The sequence below is a fragment of the Candoia aspera genome, chromosome 2 (genome assembly GCF_035149785.1).
Source record: "Candoia aspera isolate rCanAsp1 chromosome 2, rCanAsp1.hap2, whole genome shotgun sequence".
NCBI classification, from domain to species: domain Eukaryota; kingdom Metazoa; phylum Chordata; class Lepidosauria; order Squamata; family Boidae; genus Candoia; species Candoia aspera.
The window spans coordinates 40,043,389-40,070,178 of NC_086154.1; the positions used below are offsets into that span (position 1 = coordinate 40,043,389).

Sequence of the window (26,790 nt, forward strand, 5' to 3'; positions counted from 1 at the left end):
AATTTCATAATAGTATGAAAGGCATGTGAAAAGCAATAAGATTGGCCAATGGAAAATGTAGGTATAGTGTGACATTTTTGGATGGAAACAAATTCTATTCTGTACAACCAGGCTTTTAAAATTCCACCATGATCAATAATACAAATTATAGTATTTGTGAGTAGGTTATTCACAACTGATTCAGTACAGTTAATCCCTAATATCTAAGTTGTCTGCAGTGGAATTACCAATTTTGTGAGTGTTATGGCTAGAAGGTGCAGTGGCATTTTATTGCAGTACCAAATCTCAGGGGAAGATTTCATTTGTTTTCCCATCAGCTAAAGTCACTGATTTCATAGGATGTCTGAGCTAGCTTAATAAACTACAATTAGAAAAAGCATTTTATTTGTGACAAACCTGTTAAAAAACTATAAAGCTGGTGAAGGCTGCAAAGGAACAGCAGCCTTCCTTCCTGGAAGTTCAGTTACAGAGCCTGCAGCTTGCCATTATTCACTGTAGCTGCTGCCAACATAACATGACGTAAGCCAGGGCAGAAGGTCAAGAATGGTGGCGCTTTCTTCCACCAAGCTGCTTAAACTTGATAATCTCCCTGACTTCACTGCTCCAAAAGGGCTACAGTTGTCCTCATCTTCCTCCTCTCAAGGCAACTCTAGAGACACTAAAGAAAAGCTAGTTTGCTTTTTGAAACGGAAAATACCGCATCTGCTAAGGAAATAGCACCCTAGTCTAATAACATTATAACCTTGATTCTTATGATTTGTTTTCACTAGTTGCTTTTGGCAGAGAGCAAGAGGCTGTTTCCTATATTGTACAGTGGAGTTGAGCTGGCCTCATCAGCATTTCCTCTGCATTGTTAGACCAGAAAAATTGAAACAGATTTTAGATATTAATAATAAATTAGCTCCTGGATTTTGAATAGATAAGAAGCCTGTTGTTGTTTATTCATTTAGTCGCTTCCGACTCTTCGTAGATAAGAAACCTACCAACTCTAAATAGATAAGAAACCTACCAATGCTAAGTTCTCTGGCTGTAAATTGATTAGCTTTCTCTGGTTAACTACTTTGTCTGTTAGAACTCTTTCATATGCAGCTAGTTTCCCATATGGAGATTACTAAGTAAACTGCATATCGCATCTGCAGATTTTGATTAGTGACAGGAGAATGCAGATATATTTCACCAGATCTATATGCATCAGGAAACCCAATTGCTGGCACAAATGATATTGATCATACCACACATTCATTATACCACTGAGTTAGTGAACATATGAGTTCAACAGGAGGAAAAGTAGGGTTAACTGGAGAAGCTATGTGATCTGAAGGACTGTATGGTGAACTGTGAGGGTTGGAAAGCTCATGTACTGAATAGCTGCTGATTGCAAGGTGTGTGTCCTGAGACCTCCTGACTGGGTGATAGAGTGATTGGGTAATAGTTGGTGACAGAGCGATTGCTTCTTGAAGAGGGCAAGCTACTGTATATAAACAGAGAGCAAAACCCACTCTCTTCTAGCACTGAAGATATCGCCTAGTCGGGCAACAAAATGTCTGCAAGCAAACAACCAAGCTCAGAGAGCACCAAGGACTCCACAGTCCAACCCTGAGCTACAGATATTCTCTTCTATTGATTGCTTCTTTTTTTAAAATTAATTAAATACAGAAAACAAAGAAAAATACACAAAAGTATAAAACAAGAAAGAAAAAACAGAAACAAAAACATACAGGATGTATATTCACATGCAAACATACATACAGTATATAAAGTTGTACAGCAAACATTTCAATGACTGGAAGCCATAATTCATTACAGTCATCCATAGCTAATCTATATTAATTCTGCAGACCACCAAATAGTTGGAGCCACATGTTTGTCTTTCCAATGCTGAAAAATAGAGTGCTTCTTGAGGAGTAAACAGAGACTGTCAGAGGAATGTTAGGCAGCCAGGTTCCAGAGAATTAGCCCACAGAATGAACTGACAGGGACAGTGATTAAAACTCCGGCAGGAGAATCTATAACCAAGCTTTCCTTAAAAGTTAAGAATTTTACTTGGACAACATGAGAATATGGAAATAAAATAAGTTGAAATAAAATCTTTTTAACTACTGATGTCCTAAGAAGCAACAGTGAAGATGAATGCTTAGGGTTCCACAACATGATCGGCAATGTCTGCAGCATGTTTGTTTTTCTTGAACACAACCAGGCATATATTTGCAGCAAATGCAAGTTCTTGAAGGAATCCCTTCCTTCCAATACATATAAATGACATTTCAAAGAACATCTACAACTCTATTACTTCAGATTTTGAAAACTTTCAGAGAAAGCACAAGAACCTGGGTATTCAAGTAGCATTATTACTCATCCTTCCAGCTCATGGATAAACATAATGAAAGAAAAGAAGAATACGACAAGTCAATTAACTAACTACGCAAATGGTATCAACAGAATACATTGGGTAAGATGGGTTACATCTCACAAGAACTGGTAAAAATGTATTTAGCCAAAACATGGAATTAGGAGGACTGTAAACTGAATCCCATTTGTGCATAGAAACAAAAACTCTGAAGTCAGGATCTGAGATAAAGTCTCTGTATTGCAGAAAACAGGACTGGTGCTGAAACGAATGCCATGCTGACGAGGCTGGAAAGTGAGCTAAAGGGGAAGCTGTGAAGGATCTGAGCTTACTCAGCATTGGATTCAGGCTTGTACTGGGGCTAACTAGTCCTAAGTATCTTACTGCCTGCCTATGAGGCAGCCCCAATATGATTTGTTGGTTTCAATTTTGATTCTGTATAGAGGGGTGGGTGGTGGTTTTAGTTAAACAGAAACGAGAATGGGATTTCCCTTTCCTATCATACTTTTCAAAACACCCCCCTTTTGATCTTAAAAGAATAATGCACCCCCTACCCCCCAAAGTAAGGTATGATTGCTTATTGCATAGAATTAATTCTTCCAATTGATTTTGTTTGTATGGTTTGGCAATTAAAGCACCGTTGCTTGCTAGATATCCATATATATGTATATTAAATATAATTGTTTTGATTTTTTTTTCAAGAGAGGCTTACCTGCCTTTAAGGCTTCTCTCCTGTCTTCAGTTTAGGGCTAGCTCAGAGTATCTCTCCTCTTTTAAAAACCCATGGAAAAAGCCTTGGTTCAGAGAACTAGGCCATTAAGAGAGCTAGTGAGAAGGAGGGCCAGGCCAAGGTTTGTTTAGGGACTGCTTTCCAAAGGCTTGATTATACTACAACCTCTCCTCCTGAGGCAGCAGTGGTGCCACCAACCAGCAACACAGTGGATAAGATGAATGCAGGGCTGGTGCCTCACTTCAGGCAGTCAGCACATTCAATTATGTTAGTAACCAAGGGGTTAAAAGTTCTTGGTTGTGGAAGTGGCCCACAACCACAGCAGGAAGCCACAGCAGCAGGAGAAAGTTGGGCATTCCAGCTGGCACTTCTCCTTTACGAGGAGCAGCAAGGACTCATTTCTGGCACAGGATTCTCCTCAACAGGCCCAAGAACACCTAGCACAACTTGAAGCAGCATGCTTGGTGCACTATCGGGAAGAATGCCACTTACTGGCTTGGCCAGCTATGTAGAATGATCTGTTCTGTACTACATGGTGAATCAGAGGAAGGTAAGAAGATGAATTTGCTCCAGTTCGGGGCAATTAGTGCCAATGTACATTTCCTATTCATCACCCAGCGACTCAATCAAGGGGGCATTCTTCAGGGAAAATGACATCACTCCTGGATGCTGATTTGGTGGAGCAACTCATTTTCTTTAAGATGAACCTTCCCTTCCTGGACTTGCCCAACCTAATACTGGAAGTTACCTGAGGCTAGAGCCTTACCTCCCTCTCCAAGCTATTGGGAACAACCTGTCCATTGCCCAGCTATGAAGGTTGATTAGGGTTGGGTGCTATCCTGAAGACATCAACTCTACTCAGTATCACACTCTAAGCCACTCACTTTCTCACTGCAGCAAGCCATACTGGAAAAAGTCCATGGCTCGTTAACTAGTTGGAGGAGTCTCCATGTGCCTTACCTGTTTCAATTCCTTAAATGCATAAAGTGATGTAAATGTGAAAGCTCCATACTCAACAGGACAAAAGATTATGCACACACACATACTGTATACACTCTGCAAGCCGTCATCAACATACTGGGTCTCCCCCCCCCCTCAAGTTCCATGCAGTTGGCTTGTTTTGGTTTACTTGCTTTTGTAGTTTTGTAGTCATTCATAAATCCTCACACTCTGAGTTCTACATTCTCTTTTGCTTTTGTTTGAGAACTTTAGAGTGCTGGGGCGTTGGACAGCCTGGTAAATGTAGATATGAGTGCATGCATGCTGTTCATGTTCTTGTGGCTACAGTCCATGGTGCATCTTGCTGCAAAAGTATGTGGGGTTTTTTTTTTGCCTATTTTCTGCAATTTTTTTCTAGGATTTCAAGTGTAAAATAAAGAGTTGCTTTGATGAGCAGGGGTATGTGCATGACCCATGAATAATTTTTTCTTCTATGTGCCATTGAGTATTATAAGTGTAATGTATTATAATGTAAATTTAATTTGGTTTCTGAACCATGACTTCATTTTCCAAATCAGTCTTGGAGGCTAGCTTCTAATTTTAGTTTGCAATATAAGTTAATTGGTAGCCGAGACCTTTATCTTTTCCCTTTAAGTGAAAGCAGTTGTTGGTGAATTATGGGTTCCACGGTGAGACTCAAGAGAAGATAATCACCTCCACACTTCTTCAACAAGTGGAAAAGAATAGGCTGAAATAAAAGCTGAAGCAGACACTTGTAAAAAATTGCAAAGTTATTTTTATTCCTGAACTATTATAGGTACCAGAGACAGAGAAAGTGACTAATTTGGAATAGCTTCTTACTTTGAAAGCTATTTTTCAGGATTGAAACCAATTAAAAACTTCAGCAGAAGCAATACATTTGAAGCTTGAATCTCCTGATAAGAACATGGTGGAGTTAAAAGAGATAGTTACCTTCGCTCATGAAGCAAGACTAAATCAACTCAAAAGTGTTGATAAATGATGTACTAAAGATGTTGAAAGGGAGTTGAAAGGGAATGGTGATTACCTGGCTTGATAAGGATACTTGGGGGAAAAGATGTTGGAATAGTAGTAAATTGGAAACAAAACATGAGGCAACAGCATGATGTGGTTGCAAAGAAACCAAATGCAGTTTTAGGTTGCATCAACAGCATTATTTCCAAATCATTGTTTGAGTCATTGTTCCATTTTATTCTGCTTTGGTCACACCCCATCTTGAGTACTGTGTCTAGTTTTGCATACCACAATTTTAAAAGGATTCAGTGGTATTGGAGCAGGCTCAGAGTAGTGCAACAAGGATGATCAGGAAACTAAAACCTATCAAGAGAGATTGAAGGAGCTGACTGTTTAGACTTAAGAAAAGATGATTGAGTTGGATATGAAAGCATTCTTCAAATACTTGAAAGGATGTCACATGGAAGAAAGTCATTCCAGAGTACAGGACCACAGTAATAGACTTAAGATACAGGAAGGCAGGTTCTGATTGGATATTAAAAAAAAATCCTAAAAATAACAGCAGTATGAGATGGAACTGATTACCAAGAAGTCAAAGACTCTCCTTTCTTGGATGTGTTGAAGCGGATGAGAGACACATACCTGGTTAGTATCCTTTAATTTGGATTACGGCATTAAGCAGAAGGTTGGACTCAGTGGCCCTTTCCATCACTATGGTTTTATTCTATATGTTTACACATAATCTCCTAGACAAATGAGATTTACATGTTGGCAATCTGTCTTGTGTGAAAACAATTTTTTTCTCCAGGAACCTGGCTCTTTATTTTTTTAAAAAAATCTTAATTCTTCCACTCATATAAAAGGGAATTTATGGTTGCTTAACTTCTTGTTGGATGAAACCTAGCATTTGGAAGATTTGAACTTCTATAGTGGCATACAACTTTAATGAATCTGGATCTTTTAAAAAGGAGGAATGAAATATAGATTCCCTTTAAGTTAATGAGCATAATTCCTATCACTGACAGGAACACACTTTTTCCTCATGTTATAAAAATGCTTGCATCCCCACCTCAAGTTTCAGCAGATATCCCATTTAAAAAATGTGTTCCAGGATGTTCCTTTTTTGTAAAGGGCATTTCACCTAGTTTTCCTTGTTTACATTATCATTTATTGATTCTATCATTTATACCTAGCCTAACATATCTGCTACAAAGACCAAAATTCAGGTTCCTGCCTCATCTTCCATTCAGGACTTCAGGCTTCTCAATTCTGCCCAGAGACAGACTCTCCATTTTCCATCTTTTACTTTAAAGCCTCAGAGCTGAAACATAGTGAATAGTGAAGTGAAACCAAGCTTTACCTTCCTAATCTCAGGAGGAGGGCACATGGCTGGGATCTGGGAGGATTCAGTATTTAGTCTGCAACTAGAACTGCTTTCACTCCAAATGCACTGATGACCAAGGTCTTCTCTCCCAAGACACTGAGAACAATCAGCACTTCCAGTTGCACAATTATAAATCTCCACTGAAAAAAAGGACAACATATGCTAAGATTGAAACATGCATGATCCCTCCCCCATTCCAGCAACTGAACATTTAAAATCCAGCAGAGAAATAAGAGCTTGGACAAGAGTTTTGTGCTGTAATCCTAAAGCTTTCCCAGTAATTCTTGGCACTTCTCCCCACTGCAACATAATTTAGTACTTAAACACTCCCTTTGTTGCTCTGTGCTATGTTTTTAAAATTCTAGATAGCCACATGAGAGGCAACTCTGCATGACAGACTCCATCCATTTAGAAAAAATGTAATGTGCCAATAGCAAACAATATTTAAAATGCTCAGTGTGATGTGTACATTTCACTAACTTGCCATCAAAAGGAAGGCAAGGGAATCAGGTGAACTAAGCCATATAGCGGTGACAAGAGAAGAACTGTTAGACCTTATTACCAAATTGAACATCAAAAAGTCACCAGGCCCCAATGGCATCCACCCAAGGGTTATTAAGGAGCTTAAAGCTCAGACTGTGGACCTTCTAACTAAAATATGTAACCTGTCTCTACTCAGCCTCTGTACTTGAGAACTGGAAGGTGGCCAATGTAACTCCAATTTTTAAGAATGGCTCCTGGGGAAATCCAAGAAATTATAGGCCTGTCAGTTTAACATCTGTCCTGGGGAAGATAGTGGAAACTGCTATTAAAAATAAAATTACCAAACATCTGGAGACACAAGCCTTGCTGAAGGATACCCAACATGGTTTCACTAATGGAAACTCCTGTCTAACTAATTTACTAGAGTATTTTAAGGGTGTTAATAAACACGTGGATAAAGGCAAGCCAGTAGACATCATTTACTTAGATTTTCAAAAAGCCTTTGATAAAGTCTCTCATCAAAGACTTCTCAGTAAAGCTTATGGGTGCAATTCAAGGTCCTGGTCATCACCCATAAAGCCCTGCATGGCATAGGGCCAGGTTACTTGCAGGACTGCCTTTCTCCTGTTGTTTCTTTTTGTTCCACCAGATCTAGTACAGAAGGCATGCTCTTGATCTCTTCCATCAAACAATGTCATTTTGCTGGAGTCATGCCTTCTCAGTAGCAGCACCTGCCCTGTAGAATAGCATCCCCTGGTGTTTTGGATGGCCCCAACTCTTTTGGCCTTTCACAGGCATTGAACACCTAGCTGTTCCCCATTCTCCAAAGGGATATCTGCACATTAGGGAAGTAGGTGTCCAAATGGCAGATGCCATTCAACGTGAGCAAGTGTAAAATGATGCACACTGGTGCCAAAAATCCTAACTACTCATACAAACTAATGGTACCAGAGTTAGCAGTGACTGATGAGGAAAGAGATCTTGGAGTATAATGGTAAACAGTCCAATGAAGGTGGGCCAGGACACTGCTTATGTTCTTATGTTCCAAGGCTGTCAAGTTTTGTTCTTTTTGCTTGTTCTGCCCCCAAATTATTGTAGGGCTAAAATTTCTCACGATCCCACATTCTGGACCATTTTGGCTAGAACTGCTAGGAATTCAACATCATCTGCAGGCCATGGGTTTTTCACTTGAGCCACTTCAAAATTTCTATCATACTTCTACTCATTAATTATGTCTATGAGTGTGTGTGAATATATACACATACATGTGCACACATACACATTCCTAACTATTTTTGCTTTATATTACCTTCTCTTTAGTGTAGAAAAGAGATTACATTCCCTCCTTAACTTCAGGATTTTTATTGGTTTTAAGAATTATATATTTAAGAAGGGCAGCCATATATATTTTCTAAATAAATAAATTGTATAAATAAAAAACACTTCAAAATATCTTTAAGTGGTCTACAAACCAACTTAAAACCAATAACTTTCAACACTGTTGTTTTATTAACATAAAATGAACACATTAAAGGATAGATTTTTTTAAAAAAATCTTTGTATATCACTCATAGACATTCACATAATTCGACCCTGAAATAGGAGATTCTCATTAAATCAACAGTCTGTATTACTACTTGGTGAATCATGGTACAGAATTTGACTTCAGCTGATCTGTAGTCTAGAGCAAGAATTTTGAATCAAAGCAAGGTTCCATCTAGATAAGCACTCTACAATAAATAGATGCATTATAGACTCTTTATAGATATTCCCAATGCCTTTGGAATTTTATGATTAAAAACTGCATATACATCTTTTATTTGTGTATTATAGTTAATAGCTATTTATATGATCCACAAATACATTTGCTATCTGAGAACTCAATTCATAGTTCTGCTGCTACTCTGAGAGAACATTTGTTGTGGATGTTACACAACTCAGTTAGATAAACAGTACTTTAATACATTACCAATATGGTATGGAAGCTTCAATCAATTTGAAATAAAAAATAAAAATAAAAACTGCCACAAAGTAAAATGTAAATCAGCCCTAGGGCATCACATATGTAATAATGCATTCAATTCCTATCCAAAATACATTTGTCCTATATGTCTTACTGAAATAAACTTAACAATATGCAGATATCCTGAAGCTCTCTAAATACAATGGCAAATGTTATTTTTATCAATATTCATAGTTTGCAAGCAACTATGTAAAAACTACATAAAACTTGTGAACAAGAACCAAGATATCTGCATACAGATATGACTTCTGTCTACCTGAAATACTGCATTTATTTGATTTCACAAGCTCTAACCTATTTCAAGAGAGTATAAGATGAAAAGACCAATTAGTCAAAAATATGTAAGCCTTTTAAAGATACAATACTCAAATTAGAAAGTGATGAAAAGCAAAGCAAATTTATGTCCAACCTGTCATCGTCTGTGGACTGTCAATAAATTTTTCAGGTCTTCCCTTCAGTTGAAGATTTACCAGAAATAAGTGTCTTTTGTCTAAAGTATAAAGCTGCATAAAAAAGGAGAAGAGAGTCACCTCATTTACTGAAACAGCAGACCAAAACACATTAATGAATTAAGTTTTCACTGTGACAGCATTTTTATGTTACAAGAAGATACATATATTCAACAGAAGAAATCAGGAGGATGGGGTAAACAAATACCATAAAATACCCTACAATTTTTATTAATTGAGCCTCGGCAATGGAGGGCCTTTAAAAATGTGGAAACAATATTCACAAATTTTGCCTATCCTACATTAAATGCAGAAACCAGGGAAACCATATCAGTACTTTAAAAAACTTATTTCTAATTCTCAACAGCTTAAAGCTATGACAATTGGCCTTTCCAATGATCTTCCAGTAAGAGTTTCACTGGTGAACATATGGCTTATATCACCTTATCTTAACCAGTGCCACTGATCTCTAAAGTGAGCAGGGACCCTTTTAATTAATATACCCTGGGCATTTAATGGACCTTGCTGCTTTGCAGAGTTTCCCAAATTCCTGTTGGGCAGTTCTGCTCAGTGCTTGAGCAACCTCTAGAAAAAGGGGTCATCATCGATGCTTGAGAAGATTGCTCCCGAATGGCCTCTTCCAGGCCACTGATTCAAGTGAGTTCATCAGTTCGCTGAGGAGATCCAGAAGATGAAATGCAGAAGAGATGCCTTAAGTGATACTGGTATAAACTGAAAAACTAATGTAACTCAACATAGGTGAAAGCTCAAATCTGAACCTACACCACAGCATTAAAGCAGCCAAGCAGCCTACCTTCTCCACTCAGAATTTCATCTTTGGATTGCTTTCTTAAAGCATTGTTTAAAGTGGTCTGAATCTGCTTAGGGACAACCAGGCCAAAAGATCATCTGCCAGGCCATGTGATGAATTTGCTCAGCATCTAGGGGCTAAAGTCAGTCACATTTGTTTAGATTCTGAATGGCAAATCCAGCTGACATGACAAAAGGCTTGGACTTAAGACCTGCAAATCCTGAGAAAATGGGCAAGGTTGTCTTGCGTTCTTGGTTCCACCATTTGAGGATCTGCCTGCCGTAGCTGGCCACTGAAAGGTGAATAGAAGTTGGTGCAGGTGGTGATGAAAGCATCCTTGAATGAGGGGTTTATACATCCCACCTTGAATGAAGCAACTGTCCATCCCTCTTCAAGAAACCATCACCCAATTGTCCTGGAGAAGACTGTGGAGAAGGTGATTGGGCTGCAACTCCAGAGTACCTTGGATAAAATAGATTATCCCAGTTCATTTTTCTTAGGATTCAGACCTATGTATGGGACTGAAATCACACTGGTTTGTCTTGATGACTTTTGATGGGACCAGGACTGAGAGAGTGATTCTCCTGATCCTTCTGGATCTCTCAGCTATGTTCAGTATTATCAGTAATAATATCCTTCTTGGCTGACTATGAAAGTTGGGAGTGGGGAGCACTATTCTTCAGTAGTTCATGTCAGCCCCACTAGGTAAACCAGACCAGGAAATCAACTCCACAGGAATGCTAAAACTGCCTTTATTGAGACCGTCTCTAGTAACAGAATCTTGAAACTCTAATTGTGTTGTACCCCCACACCCACCCTTTTTTCCCCTCATGCCCCAGTGAATCAGGGAGGCATCTGCCTGAGCTACTTCCAAATATTATCTTGTTTCTCAGGGCTTAGAAAATGTTTAAGCACCTTTTGCCTAGGCAATGGTTCTTGCATATTTCCACCAAGGTCATCTTCTTTACTGTCTACTGTTTTTCTCCTTGAGTGGCCAGATCTACTTGATGGGGGGAGAAGAGATCAAACCCTCAGGCACTCTACTTCTGGCTGTCACTGAGCTATATCCTTTCCCCTCTACTGTTTAACATCTATGTGGAGCCACTGGGAGAATATCAATCTGTACGTAATACCCAGTTATGAGCTGGGCAGGAGATACAGCAGAGGTTCTAACACAGTGCCTAGAGGGTGCCACCTCAACACAGTCCTTTGGTGCCTGGACTATTATAATTCATTCTACATGGCACTGCCTGTGAAGACCACTCAGAACCTTCAGCTTTCAGCAGCAGCCCAGGTAGCACACTGCAGTTCACTCATATAACACTACTATTACGGGAGTTGCTCTAGGTGCCAATTAATTTCTGGGTACAGTCTAAGATACTGGACATCACTTTGGAAAGCCAATGGCACAGGGCCTGGACACCTCTGAGACCACTTTCTCCAAGCTGAAGCTGGGTGCCTGGTGAGACCAGAGAGAGAAGACTTGGTGTAGGTTCTACCACCAAGGGAACCCACAGTTGAGTTGGAATAAACTACCTCTGGACCACCCACTCCCTATTGTGTTTCTGAAGAGTTGTAAAAATGCTCAGGGGTGAAGAAATACAATGCTACCACTTGAATGATAGCATATCAGATTCGCTCTAATTTCTGTTATAGGCTGATTTTTCTGTTGAACCAGTGCGTTGTAAGCCTCTTTGGAAACGTATAGAATATAAACTGAAGTAAGTAAGTAATTAAGTAAATAAAAGAAGTTCCTATTAGAAAGAGCAGCTTTGGAATTGAACATATTCATGATAAAGTTCATGGAGCTAGAACCCACTGAATTTTAGGTGGAATGTGTGACTTGATAAAATGATACGCAGTTGGTCTGTGACATGCTACTATTTATAAGCAGAAGAGACTTTAGAAAATAATAAAATACCCACTAGCCATGAACTCACCAACACATTAGTACATTGAACAGCAGATGCATTTAGCCACTGAGCCTCAAATATCCAATTATTTTCAGTTTCAAAGTGACACTCCAAAGGCATGTCCTAAACAGTAAAAATGTAAGGAAAATTTTGTAGAATAATCGCCTTCTGAATACTTTCTAACAGAAAAAGGATGAATTTTAAATATCTATTTTCTTATACACTGATAAATCAATGAACCAAATTCTGATCTGAATTGCTGAATGTCACTTGTTACAACAGTAATACTGCTAAAGACTGTGTACCTTAATAATTCCAATAAGCTTATTGAAATAATTAAATTAAGGTTTTAAATATTCTAAATTAAAATGTATTAAACTTTCCGTAACTCAGGGAGGGACCACCCAAATATTAGAATAGCAGAAATACATGCTTTGAATAAGTAAGATAGTATCCTAGTTAAAACTTCTCATAATTACAAAATATTCCCCTCTGAGGCCTTAGAAAGCTGATGCCAATAAAATTAGACAGAAATAGACCGCAATCTAATTTATTGTATTTCTGTAAAGTTTCCTAGGAAAGCAAGACAGAGACATGGCACCTATTTCAATTACTGAAAGTTTCACTGTCATGTCCTAAAGTTTCAGCTTTATGTCCAGTAGTTAGATATTCATAAATTCCCTCTATTTTTGTTGAATCACACCTCTTTTCCTACATACTGATAACCAAATGACCCTTTAAAAGCTTACTACTTGTGCGGTTAAAACAAACGCTACCCAGGGGCAAGTGCTTTAGTGCCACTATATTTTTTACTCCTAGGGTGTTAGTAGAGTCACTGCAAAGAGTGGGAACAATACATGAGTATTTGATGAGATAATGAGGAAAGGGGAGGATATATACTCAGATTATTGGAAACTTCACTTTAATGTGATTTCAACCAAGAATTGTCCCCACATAGCATCAGACAGTATTTAGATAGACAAAAAGGGGAACATCTTCTCCCTCATTAATTGAAAGAGATAGGATGACAAACTGATCATCTCTTTATCTGTGTGATTGATCTATATTATATGTGATGCACACACATACATTATACATGCACATTCAGATGAGATTTGCAAAGCAGAGAATAACTTTTAAGGGTCTTGGTTCAATTTCTAGGATAGCTTTTACTACTTTCTGATTTTAACAAGCTGCATTTCTCTTTCTCAGCATGAGATTATATGAAAAACAGTATGGTGTACATTCTCCTGTGAGAACTGTACACCTGCAAAATTCACTGGGTGGAATATCAGGGGGAAAAGTCCTCAAGTTTAGAAGTAGATTTTCCCCCAAGTGAACCTTTTGCAACATTATAAGTCCATCTGTGGTATGAATATCATGAAGGTCCTTGAATAACATATAACAAATCTCAAGTAAATGCTTGCATATGGAGCATATTCTTTCTTTCCTACTTAGCCCCCTCAGTCACTTATCCATCTTCTATTAAGATCCTCAGAATGACTATTTATGTGATTATCACTAAGGGAAAACACAAGTCATATATTAACTTCATTTAATAATCTCAATTATTTGACTTCTGGTGCAAACATAGGATCGATCTACCTGCTCTTTCTTTTTGCAAAGCCTATTTATTTCATTACCTGTATAAAAGCAGCATTTCTCAAAGTGATTGTAATGTCCTGAGAAACCCCCGTGGGTACTGGTGCGATAGAAACAGGCACAATCTGTGGACAATCAGTACTGTTCTGTATTTCAGGAAACAAGCAAAAGAAATGAAGGTTAGTATGGAAACAATTGAACATTCTTAACACTGAGATAGCAGAACCAAGCTACAAAAATGGGGGTAGTAATAATTCCATAAAGTTATTTATTTATTTATTTTTCACATTTCTATCACCGCCCATCTCCCCGTAAAAGGGGGACTCTGGGCGGTTTACAATAAAATTCACTTTAAAACCTAACATCATAAAATCACCAATATTAAAATAATAAAAATATAAATATAAAGTTATTCTTATTACTGTAGTTCTTGGCTCCAACTTAGAATACGCCCAGGTAGACAATTTTTTAGGTTATAGAAATACAGTGTAATTTTACTATAAAATAAGTTTCACTATAATCTATGGAGCTTCTTCCCAGAAAGTATACAAAATTGTTACCTTAATTATATTAAATGTATCTGAATTTTTGAGTTTAAATCATGAATTTAATGGACAGATGCCAAATGAATGATTGGTATGAAATGACACCCTTGCTTGCAGTCTAAGCACATATTAGTGTGAAAGCAAAAGAAACTTCACCAACATTTTCCCTAAGGTGTGAAATTTGATTGGCTTGTGCTGTTTCTTTTTTCTTCATTATATGTCCCATAGATGAACACTCAGCTTTCTGACTCCAGGCAATTCTGTTATCAGTCTGGGATTTTTCGCAGTGAAATTAATTTGTTCACAAATTAAATGGAAAACCATATGCTCTCCTCAGCTGTCAATATGAAGTAGCTACTATACCCACTGTTTCATCACAAGAAAAGAACCAAATAATGCTAACAAAGATACAGTGGGTTTTGTATAGAATCAGAAAGTTCCTGCAAGAGTCTTCAAAGCAGTAAACAAAGTGTTTTTCCAGCTTCGTACCGAAATCCTCCTTGAATTGGAATGCAGCTCAGCTGAAGAGGATGACTTGAAAGTCCATCCTCCCACTCCACAGAAGCTAGATTGGTATGCCAACTATAACTTTACCAGCTTGTATCCAGACTAGATTGCTGCAGGACATTCTACATTAGGTTTCCTTTGAAGATGCTTCAGACATTGGAACTGAAGCAGAACACCCCAGATTAGATATTGGAAGGTGCAACATGCTAAGCCCACATGATACCAATTTCTGCATCCAATGCACTAGCTACTCATTTGCTGCCATGTGCAATTCAAACGACTGGTTATAATTTCTAAAATCAGGTTTAGGATGGCCTCTGGCCACAACTTCTCAAAATTATTGTAAGGCTTCCTACTATTTTGAGGTGTACATTATTATATCTATAGTATAAGCCGTAAACAGAATCAGCATATACCAGCTACAGAGATGCTATTCAGATATCCATTAGGGATATTATGATTAGGGGTTTGATGCTATCTTATATAGAAACCTTTCAGGTTTTATTAAATTATGGATTATCCTCTTTTTGGAAGTATTTTAGATAGTGCCTGAAAATAATTTTTTGTTGGACTTCAGCAATAAAAAAATAAGTTTCAGATTTTATTATTCTGGTAACCTCATTCAAACAAAGGTTCAAACTTCCAGGCAGAAAATGATCTAATGCCAATATATAAAAGGCCCTGTCACCATTCTTCCAAAAGTGTATAATTTATATAGAAGAAATGGATCAGACACAGGGTTTATTATAAAGAGGCACTTAATCACTTGGATCATCTAAAAGAAGGAAGGGTAAACAACCTAATTTTGTTGTATTTTTTGCCAAAATATTATCTTATTGAAAACAGTTTTCAATGATACAAAATAATTTTCTTACTGCTGTCATTGAATAGTCTGTGATTTATTTAAGAGTGAGATATATTGAAAACTAAAACTTAAAAAGGCAAGCAGTGTTCCCCATCTCAAATGTTACAAACAGCAATGTTTCCAGGAAGAGAATGCCTCTCCTTTGATTCTTCCGATCTTCTCAATAATCTTAAAATGCTTCTTTGATGAGAAAAAATTATTTCAGAGGTGTAAAGAAGGGAGCCACCCATGGGTTCTTCTGACCCATAAGCCTCCTTAATATGAACAAAAGCAAATCCAAAAGGAAAGTGAATGTGTGTATACTTGCTGTAGAGGTAACCAGTTCAGTTGCTAGAAAAAGAAACAGTACAGAACAGTTTAGTTCTCTGCAATTCCATCTCCTGCCTTGTGCAAATTCAGCTGTGTCTTTCATCTGGGGCTAGCACAGGAAAGAAGAAATGAATGTTTAAAAAATTCCTGTTTCCTTATATATGTTCAGTCTGGCTAGTTCTATAACAACAACAACTACTACTACTACTACTACTACTATTATTTTCCCTTTTTCCAGTGACATGGTAGATCTTTGCTTATGACAGGAAGTGTCAAGTAGCTGAAAAACAGATAAGACATCAAACCACAAGAAACCATTACTCAAAATATCACTGAAAAAGGGAAAAAATGAAGCCCTGTTTTTTCAAACTTCTCTGACTTGCTCAGCTTCTGACTCATTTAAAATGCTATTAGCTTTTCCTGCAAATTAATGGTTGCTCTCCTGTATCAAGAAGTAGCAAAATTAAATATCACTGAAAATGATAGGATTCTGCAGCTGCGAGAACTGATAATATATGGCACTGGCTGCTTAACTTAATAATACATGCCCTTCCAGTTATTATAATACTTTACAAATCTTCACTTAAACTAGCAAAATTATTTGCTGCAATCCAAAATGATTCAACATTCTGATATGCACATAAAGCTTCAGTTGCAAGTAAAGGCTGCTTCATTCTCAGTAGGATGAAAGCACTTTTGCTGTGTTCATAACAAGGGAATGAGGAAGAATAATGGAACTGAAGACCAGGATGATTTTTTTCTATCTTACGAGCTGAAGAACAGTATTCTCTCTTCTAAGCTAACCCTCCCTCCAAACCAAAAAACCTCTCTGTTTGAATCACACTTACTACTACTTAAATATACGTTTATGCTCTGAGGTTTAACATTTTAAAATCTATTAAAAGGACAGGTTACTATGAATAGTGCTATACTGAATTTTCACTGGGTCCTATTTTAGTTTTGAAAATTGTATTGCTGAGGTCTGGCCAAAAGTAGATTAAAAATCTTTTAAAAATAATACTTGCCATTTCAACACGTGTACTACATTCTCCCTCTTCCTTTTGTAAAGCACTTGCTAAAACGAGGAAGAATTACAATGCCCTATTTTACATTTAAAGGATGTATAACAAACAGAGACCCTTTATTGACAAAAGAGTCTGTAAAACAGAAGTGTTTACTTAAGATCATCACTAACAGGCCCAGTGTTCACTTCCAATGTATATTAAGGGTTAAACTACTAAATCCTAACTCTTAGCTATTCCCTTTCTATGCTCCAGTCTTTTGTTTCCAATCCAAGGAAATCAACTGAATGCTGCAACCCATGCATACTGATGTTCAATCATTCTAGCAAATACATTCTAGATGGATGAACCTGGTATATTCAGCTCCACAGCGGGTATGGCTGCCTGAATGTACCTGAGACAGCAAATGCCTTTGCTCATTTGGTGTTTAATCCTTTAGAAATTCTGTATTTAAACAGTGCTTTTGATCTGAGGCTGTGAAGCAGTTTCCCAAAAAGACTAATTATTGCAACTAGATAAGTTTTAAAAAATACACTGGGGACATTGAAATGGGGAGAAACAAAATGATGCATTCAAAGTAATAAGCAGGGTAGGCTTGTGTCATAGACAAGCAACTCATCAAAACAAGCTTCATATTTTCTGTATGACTCTCTGATACTGCAGAATATCAAGAAGCAAAGGATCAATGTCTAATTGGATCTACTACTTTTACTACAAATGTATCTACTATATTTAGTTTTCAGATGAATCCGGGATTCCACCATTACTTTTAATTGACATAAATTGTTAAAATAGATGTTAGTTGGTACATATATCTTTGATATAATTTGGTTTAATTTCTATTTGGATGAGTTGTGCATTTGCTAAAAGCACCCTAAAAGTAGCTTTTAATGCATCTTTTTACAATAAAGTAGCCTTTTTATTCTTAATCAGAGTACTAATGGTGTTTATGACATAGCTAGATTAAAGCCTTTGGGAAGTCAAATTGCTGATGTTGCCATTGATTTATTATGTGCCATCAAGTTGGTGTTAATTCTTAACAACCACATAGACAGAGGATGCTAAGATGTTCTGACCCCAAGTTGCGAAGACAGAATTACAATGGAAACAAAGAACGTAAGAAATATGAGCATGGGAAAGCTTAACAGTGAATGATGAAATGAACTGACTACATACTGACATTTTAGGCATCAATGAATTGAAATGGACTAGAATAAGACACTTTCAATCAGAAGATCCTACTATTTACTACTGAGGACACCAAAAACAAATAAGGAATGACATTACTTTCATAGTCATGAAGGGTACCGCGAAGACAGTACTTAGGTACAATGCAGTCAATGATCAAATAATATCAATTGGACTTTGTAGACATGGAAATGAGAGTATTCAAGTTTATGCTCAAACCACTGACATGAAGAAGAAGAGATTGATACAATTTATTATTAAATTCAATCTCCAACTGACAGAACATGCAAGCAAGATACAATGTTTGTGGTTGGAGATTGGAATGCCAAAGTTAGAAACAGTAAGGAGGAAAATGTAGTTGAAACATATGGCCTAGGAAACAGAAATGAAGCAGGAGAAAGACTTTCAGCTTCTGCCAAACCAGTGATTTCTTCATTGCTACACAGTCTTCAAACAACAAAAGATATCATCAAATGGAATACACAGAAGTCAAAGTTGACTATTGACTATTGTACTATATTATTGGTACAAGGAGGTGGAAAAGCTCAATTATAATGTCAAAGTTGTGCTCCAGCTGTGGAACAGATCACAACCTGCTCATGTGCAAGTTCCAAGTCATGCTAAAGTAGAAGAACAAAGCCAACCAGTTTCCCTGATATGATCCTGAGCATATAATGACAATTTCAAGAATACTGGGAATTGCTTTAAAGGCTGGAACTTTGATAGGACACCAAGGAACTGTGGAATGAAATCAAAGACGTTACTGAGGAACAATGTGAAAAGAGACTGCCAAAGATCAAGCAGCAGAAGAAAGCAAACTGGGTATCAGAATACACAGTGGAAATTGCCAAGAAGAGAAGCCAAAGCCAAGAAAGACAAAGACCTCAGGAAGGAACTTACTTACTCCACAAATATAGTGGGTCCCAAAGACAGCAGACTAGATTTTCTCCAGTTAATGGTATAATTGGAGTACAAACTATATTGCTGTACAACCTCAATAAGCTTTGTCAATGGCACTGCATAATTATCAAGAACAGCCATAACATCTCAGCATAAAAGAACAATTTATATTTAGTGCCCAGTGCCATCACACCCTTAATATATCAAGACTGTCTAGCAAAAGAAGCCAATGGTTCAAGAACCAAACTGAAGAAGAAAGGAGACAAAAGGTATCCTTGATGGGGGCTACTATATAACTTGATCAGTTGAAATCCATTTGTAGTAACTCTACTTATTGAGTGAAGATAGCCCATTGAAATCTAGTGAACCAAAGGTGATGTAAACCCATATCCTCTTAAAATACAGTTCATAAATTCAATCTGAATCACATCAAAGACCTTTTCAACATTTTTTCAATTTTTTCAACATTCAAAATTTCCAATGAAAATTGAAAGAGCTTTTGAAAATAACCCCTCTGGCTATCCTGGATTCATTTCCTTATCTTGATCGATACTGTATCTGTTAAGCAGCTTGTTTTGTTGACAGTGTAAGCAACCTAAGAGACCTAAGATGAAATCACAGTCAAGAAGCTACTGGAAATTATATACTCTCTATAAAAAGTTAATATGAGATTCTAAAGCAGAAAGCATAATATGCTTAGTGAACAATGTTTTCAAGGAGAATACAGTTTATCCAGGAAGGAGCATCTTTAAAAATAGAGTTCTAATATTGAGTAACAGCAGCAATTGCTTTATTAAGCAGAAGCAAATTCATTCATGTTCAGAGGTTGCAGACTGTAGCAAAAACATTAAGAAATTCACAGTAGAATTCAGTTACCCATAACTGGATTTTTATTAAAAAGTGTGTGTAACCTTTGGGAGAAAAAGGATGTCTGGTTGAAGGAAAACCTTATCTCTGGTAAGAAGGTATAGAAAATGCAGAACTAATCTGTTTGATATACTAAAAACACTGTTTCAGCTTTCAGCAATAGAAGCTTTAAAGGTCAGGCTGCCAGCAGCTTAAAGAACTTGCCGGAGAGCTGTGCTAAAGTCACCAATAGGCTCCCCACTATAGGAATAGGTGGGAACAAGTTATACACACTAAACGTAATTTTCTTGACCAAAAATTTCCTTGGAAGTTTCTGAAGTGAATGAGTTATTATGAGTTTCCCAGAATTCAGAATCCAAAATCCAATTCCTAATCTCATTTCACTAATATGTAAATTTGGTATCCTATCTGATTATTTTATAATTTGGAATGAATCAGACTTGATGCCACTGGATCCCAGTAATAATGTAATAACAAAGCTATTGGATTTGTTCTGATTCCTGTGTTTATCTTGGTACAAGGATTCCTATTAAATCTTCTCAGCTGATAAATTGGACCTTACCCAGATTTGTATGCAAATGAAAGGAGATATAAACAGGTGGTTTTGTATTTATCTGATTGGAGTAATGTGGATAGGAAGAGAACATCTCACCAATCTAGTCAAACTTTTCAGAATTTTTTGTTTATCAGATAGATAGAAGGAGCAATGGCTGCTGGAATGCTCCAATAACTTTTTTTGCAGTTTGCCATAGGAATAATCAGAAGACAGAGATCACCTATAGGAGCTTTAGTAGTTCAAACTGTGAGGGTGAGGACTTTTAGTTGTTAGCAGTAGCTGCTTTGCATACAGCTGTAGATCCAGAGAAGGGACAGTGCTTTCAAAAGAGATGTGCCATTAGGTTAAAAAGAGTTTGAAGCATTATTCTAGGATTCTTTGGAGCACAGAGCTGATCAAACAGTGTTAGAGTTCTGCATAAATGGGGCAAAGCACTAAGTGTAAGAAATAAGTCCAATGGAAGCAAGCCTAAAGCGGAGGCAATAAGGAACACCTGAGAGAAATCAGAGAATCTTCTGGGCCTAAGTGAGCAGAGCTGAGGGCTACCACCAAGGATGAAGAGTTGGGTGGAGTAAATGTTGTCAGGCCTATAGCACAAGTAATACCCTTAGATTTGGTCAACATCAAAGCTACAGTGTAGATGGAACTGGCTAGTGGCTGAGAACAACATATGTAATTTGAGATAAAGAATAAGATGAAGATGGTTAGCATAAAACTCCCAAAAGGAAATGGAATGGAGAAGAGCCACAGGGATCACACACCAATAAAAGTAGTTTTAAGGATGGCGCAGTGGATAGTTCCAATTTAAGAGTGAACAAAGGTTATTGAGAGGAGCCTCAAACAGGCTTATCACATCTATTTCAGTAGAAATTCTTCCCCATCTCTAAACGTTAGGGTAGGGAGAGGAAAACAGCCTGAGAATTCTAGATCCAACTCCTCTGACAACATTATTTTGTCAATTAAAGTAACCAATAGATAGCAGAAATAAAATTAATAAGACAACCACACTGTACCACAAATAGACATGTAAGATATAAGCCCACTTTCAAAGGCAGTACTTGTGGCAATAGTGACGGCAGCCTGCTCCAGTTGAGCAGCAGCTGTAGGCATTTTCAAATCAAGATACAGAAGTGAAGATCAAGATGCACACTGGTACAGCAAGTCCCAAGAGTAAGTGGCACCATGCTCTGGCAGAGGTTTCTTCAATGACTTTGCTTGGGCGTCACTGGCTCTGGGGGAAGAGTCTCCAAGGCTAATGGGAACTTATGGCAAGCATGCACCTGACCCAAGTCATCAAGAGCCCCACACATACTGGGGCGGGGGGGGCACATGCTAGTAAATGTTGTACATTTTATGCTGCACAGAGTTAGAATGGAACTGGGCAATCTATAAACAAAATAAGATGTAGAGCATTGGAAGTCTGAGCAATCTGAAAGCATGCTAAGGTGTCCAGAGATCTAGTCCTCCAAAACTCCTCAGTGCCATGCAACATTTTCTGAACATAAGTGTTTCTATAATATTCCTTTAAAAAAGCCTTTGTTGGCAGCAATTACTTCCTCCCACCAAGAGAAACAAACTAAGCATTAAAACAAGAAACAATAAGAACTGTACTCTTATGTGCCTTACAGTAATCTGTACTGAATTCTCACATTCAGTCATATTGGATACACAGGAGCTTCTTCTAGGACACCAGTAACATTTCCATTTAGCTGAGAGGCAACTGATACATCTGAAATATATAAAAGACATTACATTTAGTAATCTGCATCAGCCTCCTCTTTGAAGCTCTATTTTCCTTATGAGTCCAAAAATTCTGTGTTACGGCTTATGACAAGACTATCTACTGCAAATCTAAAATATTTTAAACTGCGTGCGTGTTTGTGTGATGGAGTGGCCAAGAGACTATCCTTCACTAATATGCCTAATATGCAAACACACTTATCACACCTATGTTTGTGTTACTTCTTTGTTATTGGTGATGGTAGTGAAGGTTTTATTTTAAGCAGGAAGAGAGACTCTTCCTGCTTAAAATAAAAGTTAATCCAAAACAGTATACATTCAATACTAAATTATTGTAGAGAGAGGTTCTCAAACTGTGGGTTGCAGTCGCCAGGGATTCATGAGCAACCTATCTCAAATGCAGCAAACAAGGTCACACATGCAAAATAGCATTTGTGCAGCCATACTCATCTACTTTTTAATTCTGAAGAATAATCTTTCAGTAATTTCAGTACTAGCCCATGCAAGTAAATTATTCTTTTAGAACAGCTTATCTACTTCTCTAATCTATTTACTCTGCATCCGTGTTCCTGCTCTATCATTTGCTTTCCATCTTTATTATAAGTTTCTCCACATCTTTTGCTTACCTGCAGCTATTCCTATAGGGTAAATACATTCCCTTTCTCATATCCTCTGCAAAATGGCTGGTTTGGCTTAGGAATAAGAATATTTTGGCTTATTCAATAAATTATAGTTAAACTTGGTTTAGCACAATGTGTTAATATAACTGGAAGCCATCTTGTGAAAAAATCTGCTTGCTCTTGACTCAGAGTTTTAAAAATTATACTGAAGAGATTGTCTTTCAATGCACCTTAGATTACACTTATTACTACTACCTGTAACTCCTAATTACCAAAAATAAATTGCTATAAAAAGATAGCAAGAAAAATCATGTGAAAGATAGCTTCCTGCCATACCGGTAATGGCTAATGGAAGAAAAATCAGGCCAAACATGATATTCAACTATATCCACAAATCTATATCCTATACAATAGAGTTAATCATACAGTATTTACTGTACCTCCAGAAATTGTTCTCTATTCTATAATAAACTAAACAGTTTGAAAACCTTGTTGTAAATTAACTAAGCTAGAATCACTTTGGTATCTACAAGGTATTTTGGGTGCTGGGCAGGATTTGGCAGGAAGATGGTACAACCTGCCAAGAAGGCAGGGTTTTAGAGCATTTCAGACCATCTGGATATGTTGATGGTTTGGGCTTTTTTTTTTCTTTCCCATTTTCTTAAACATGATAATATTCTTGTCTGACAGCTTTGTTCCTTTTATGATAATAGCGTTTTGAGGGTTAACTCTAAAGCTGTCAGACAAGAATATTATCATGTTTAAGAAAATGGGAAAGAAAAAAAAAAGCCCAAACCATCAACATATCCAGATGGTCTGAAATGCTCTAAAACCCTGCCTTCTTGGCAGGTTGTACCATCTTCCTGCCAAATCCTGCCCAGCACCCAAAATACCTTGTAGATACCAAAGTGATTCTAGCTTAGTTAATTTACAACAAGGTTTTCAAACTGTTTGATACTGTGACCTCCTAAAAAATAAATGCGTTTATACATCCGCCATTCCCCCCCCCCATCGCCGAATAAAACTAAAGATTTCACAGGGATTAGCGTTGGGCAAAAAAATAATATATGATTTTAATAATAATTTTTATCTATTTATCAAATAAAACAGTGATAGCACCTTATGACTTTACAAAGTAAAACTGTTTCACTGGAAACAAATAAACAAAAACAGTCACATTCAAAATCATATTTTTTTTTAAAATGGGAACGATGAGCTTGCTTACTTTTACATGATTCTTGAAATCTAGTTTTCATTTCTGAGACAACAGCTCACATTTTTCATTCCACATTTATTTTTAATCAGTATTTGTTCTTTATGGCTTTATATCCTGTCTCATACAAACAGAATTCAATATATTTATAGCCTTCTCATGTACTTTTTTGTGTCAATTTTGCACCCTGCTCCAGAATTCAGGAAGAGACTTTTGTCAAGAATTTTATATTCAAGGGGGGTCAACAGAGATGTGTTAGAAGAACTGCTTCTCCTCTTTAGCAGCAAGCATACTAATAATCACTTTAACATTTGTTAAAATTACAGGAAAAAACTCTGAGTGACACTTAAACACTTTTGCAGACACTTCAAAGACTACAGATACGGTATTACATGTGTTGCTGGCAGGGATGCTGGAGACATATGGATACTTATGACAGAAGCCAAATCCAATTATCTGTGGTCAGCGTCAATTGGCAATTGAACTGCCGATATACAATAACAGTTTGTCACGATCAATAGTTTTCAGTTGTGATAGTCAATAAAAATGAGGGGTTTGTCCATTCTAACTGCATAAAAAAACTCCAACCCATGAAATACATTCTTCTTTAACCAAGACAACTTAAAAATGTTTACTGAAATTTTGGACGTAGCAGATTTTTATGGATATATGTGACTATTTTGTTAAGTAAATAGATATGTAAGTATATTTAAAAAGTTCATTTTAAAATAATCTTCTATAACATAAACAATATTGCTGGCAGTTCATAGAACTCTTATGACTCTGCTAAGAAATAAATAAATTATAAAACTGATTTGTAAGCTTAGTGATAACCAAATGTCCAACCTTGAATACCATGTCTGAAACATACATACATACATACATACATACATACATACATATATTTAATTTGCAACCTCTCCCAAGTTGCTCATGTAATTCCCAGGGGGTTGCAACTCACAGTTCGAAAACCTCTCTCTAAAAAATTGGGTGTTGAATGTACAGTATTTTGGATTATCTATTTTACAATCTTTCCTCTGGCTTAAATTGAAACCATCAACAAAGATAAAGGGGACTTCCTGCTACTGAATCCTGTTGCAAAACAAAGCTGAGCAACCTACTGTTTGTCAGCAACATGCCTTCCTCTGTAATTTACAGGCCATGAGATCACTTACGCGGTCTTTGGATAAATATTTCCAGTTCTCTTGCAATCATAGATGGTGAAATTGGCCCACACAATGTTTTTTCCATTGACCTGTACTGCAGTTTGAACAATTACATGATCTGAAACAAAGAAACCCCAAAACAAGCAAGTCACAAGAGAACTCTTTTCAAAGTTTACTTTCAAGACAACATGAATGTCTGAAGAAAAAAAAAGTTTCAAAACTGTTGTTTACCCAAGAGATGAAGTTTCTCAAGAGTTCTTTGACTGCTCCAAATACTCCCAAGATTAATTTGTTACATTACAAATACAAATTAATATATGAAACAAGAAAAGCTGGCAATAAATAATTTGTGAATGATTATGTTTTTGGTACCAAATAATCTCAGTGAGAATTTATTTATGTTAGTAAAATTTTTTAAAAATGTATGTTTTAAATATTGAGAAACTGATATGTGAATCAGAATATACACAAAAATATATTCACATTTTTAAATTTTGGAATGTAGCTTTAAAATGCATGAAAAATGTCCCTTTTTTGCATAAAATAGAATGGGATAAAACTAAGGCTGGAAAAATTTAAAAAATGAACAAAATGGAGTTGACATATTCACTCATCCTTTATTTTGAAGCCATTTTTCATGCACCATTATTTAATCATAAATTCAGTAGTTTGAACAGTCAGGATTTTCATATAAAGTATTTGTTTTGGCAAGACTTCTGAACTGTACCCAAGATAAAAGGATCCAAACCTTATAAGTAGATTTATTCAGTATTGTATTACCATGAAATATTATTTTTACTAAACAAAGTATAGCAAATAATCAAAAGGTGACCTGGAACTGGTATTTTAACTTTCAGGCTGAAAAACTGTATTTGCCTAAAAGCAGTAACATTAATGAATATAACAAGCATAGAATATAACAATTAATACTGTAGATAAGCTTTTCTTACATGATTCAATGTGTTCCACCTATAAAATTTCTGCTACACATGTAATTCAGACATTCTGTAGAGAATCACAGAGATGGCCTTGGAGAAGGTATATGGCGACAGTTAGCAAAACATGATTTAAGCCCAGGACAGGAAGAGAGCATTAGAAAGAAACCTAATCTGGCTCTGCCTTAACTCTCTTTGGTATAAGAGGGAGGGAAGCAAAACACTGTTAGGCTTTCACGATTCTGTTACTATAGCCTGCATCAATAAAGTGAGAGTTTCAGTAAATCTTGTGGAGTTTGTTTCCTGACCTGGCCTACCTTGAAGGGCAGACACAATCCCAAACATTCTCTAGATGTACGTCATGACTTATGTAAACTGACAGTTCTATTCCATGCTTGAGGCATTTTGCAGTTGATGCTATCACATCCAGAAAGCACCTGGGTTGGGGAAGACTGCTGTAATTACTGAACAAAAAGATGCTGGGCCAGGAAAATTGGACACAGGGTGATAATCGCCCACAATAGCCTGTTCAGAAGACAGCATACCACTATCTCTCTCAAGGCTGGTGGCATCATCCCCTCACTCAAAGAAGCATTCACTACTATCTATATCCAGTCCCACATTCCTTTTCTGGCAGCTTCTCAACCCCACCAGGTAGACCAGACCAGGAATCAACTCCACAG

General features: G+C 37.0%; 1 protein-coding gene across 1 annotated transcript in view; it reads right to left on the reverse strand.

Annotated features, from left to right (window-relative positions):
• PLXND1 (plexin D1) overlaps positions 1 to 26,790 on the reverse strand; it is a 193,069-nt gene that overhangs the window by 104,089 nt on the left and 62,190 nt on the right. Inside the window, exons 7-12 of the mRNA XM_063291644.1 lie at positions 25,182 to 25,290; positions 22,060 to 22,162; positions 13,716 to 13,820; positions 12,100 to 12,195; positions 9,309 to 9,402; positions 6,370 to 6,533 (exon numbers count right to left, since the gene is read on the reverse strand). Of these exons, the coding sequence (XP_063147714.1) occupies positions 6,370 to 6,533; positions 9,309 to 9,402; positions 12,100 to 12,195; positions 13,716 to 13,820; positions 22,060 to 22,162; positions 25,182 to 25,290 (671 nt within the window). The remainder of the gene's footprint in view (positions 1 to 6,369; positions 6,534 to 9,308; positions 9,403 to 12,099; positions 12,196 to 13,715; positions 13,821 to 22,059; positions 22,163 to 25,181; positions 25,291 to 26,790) is intronic.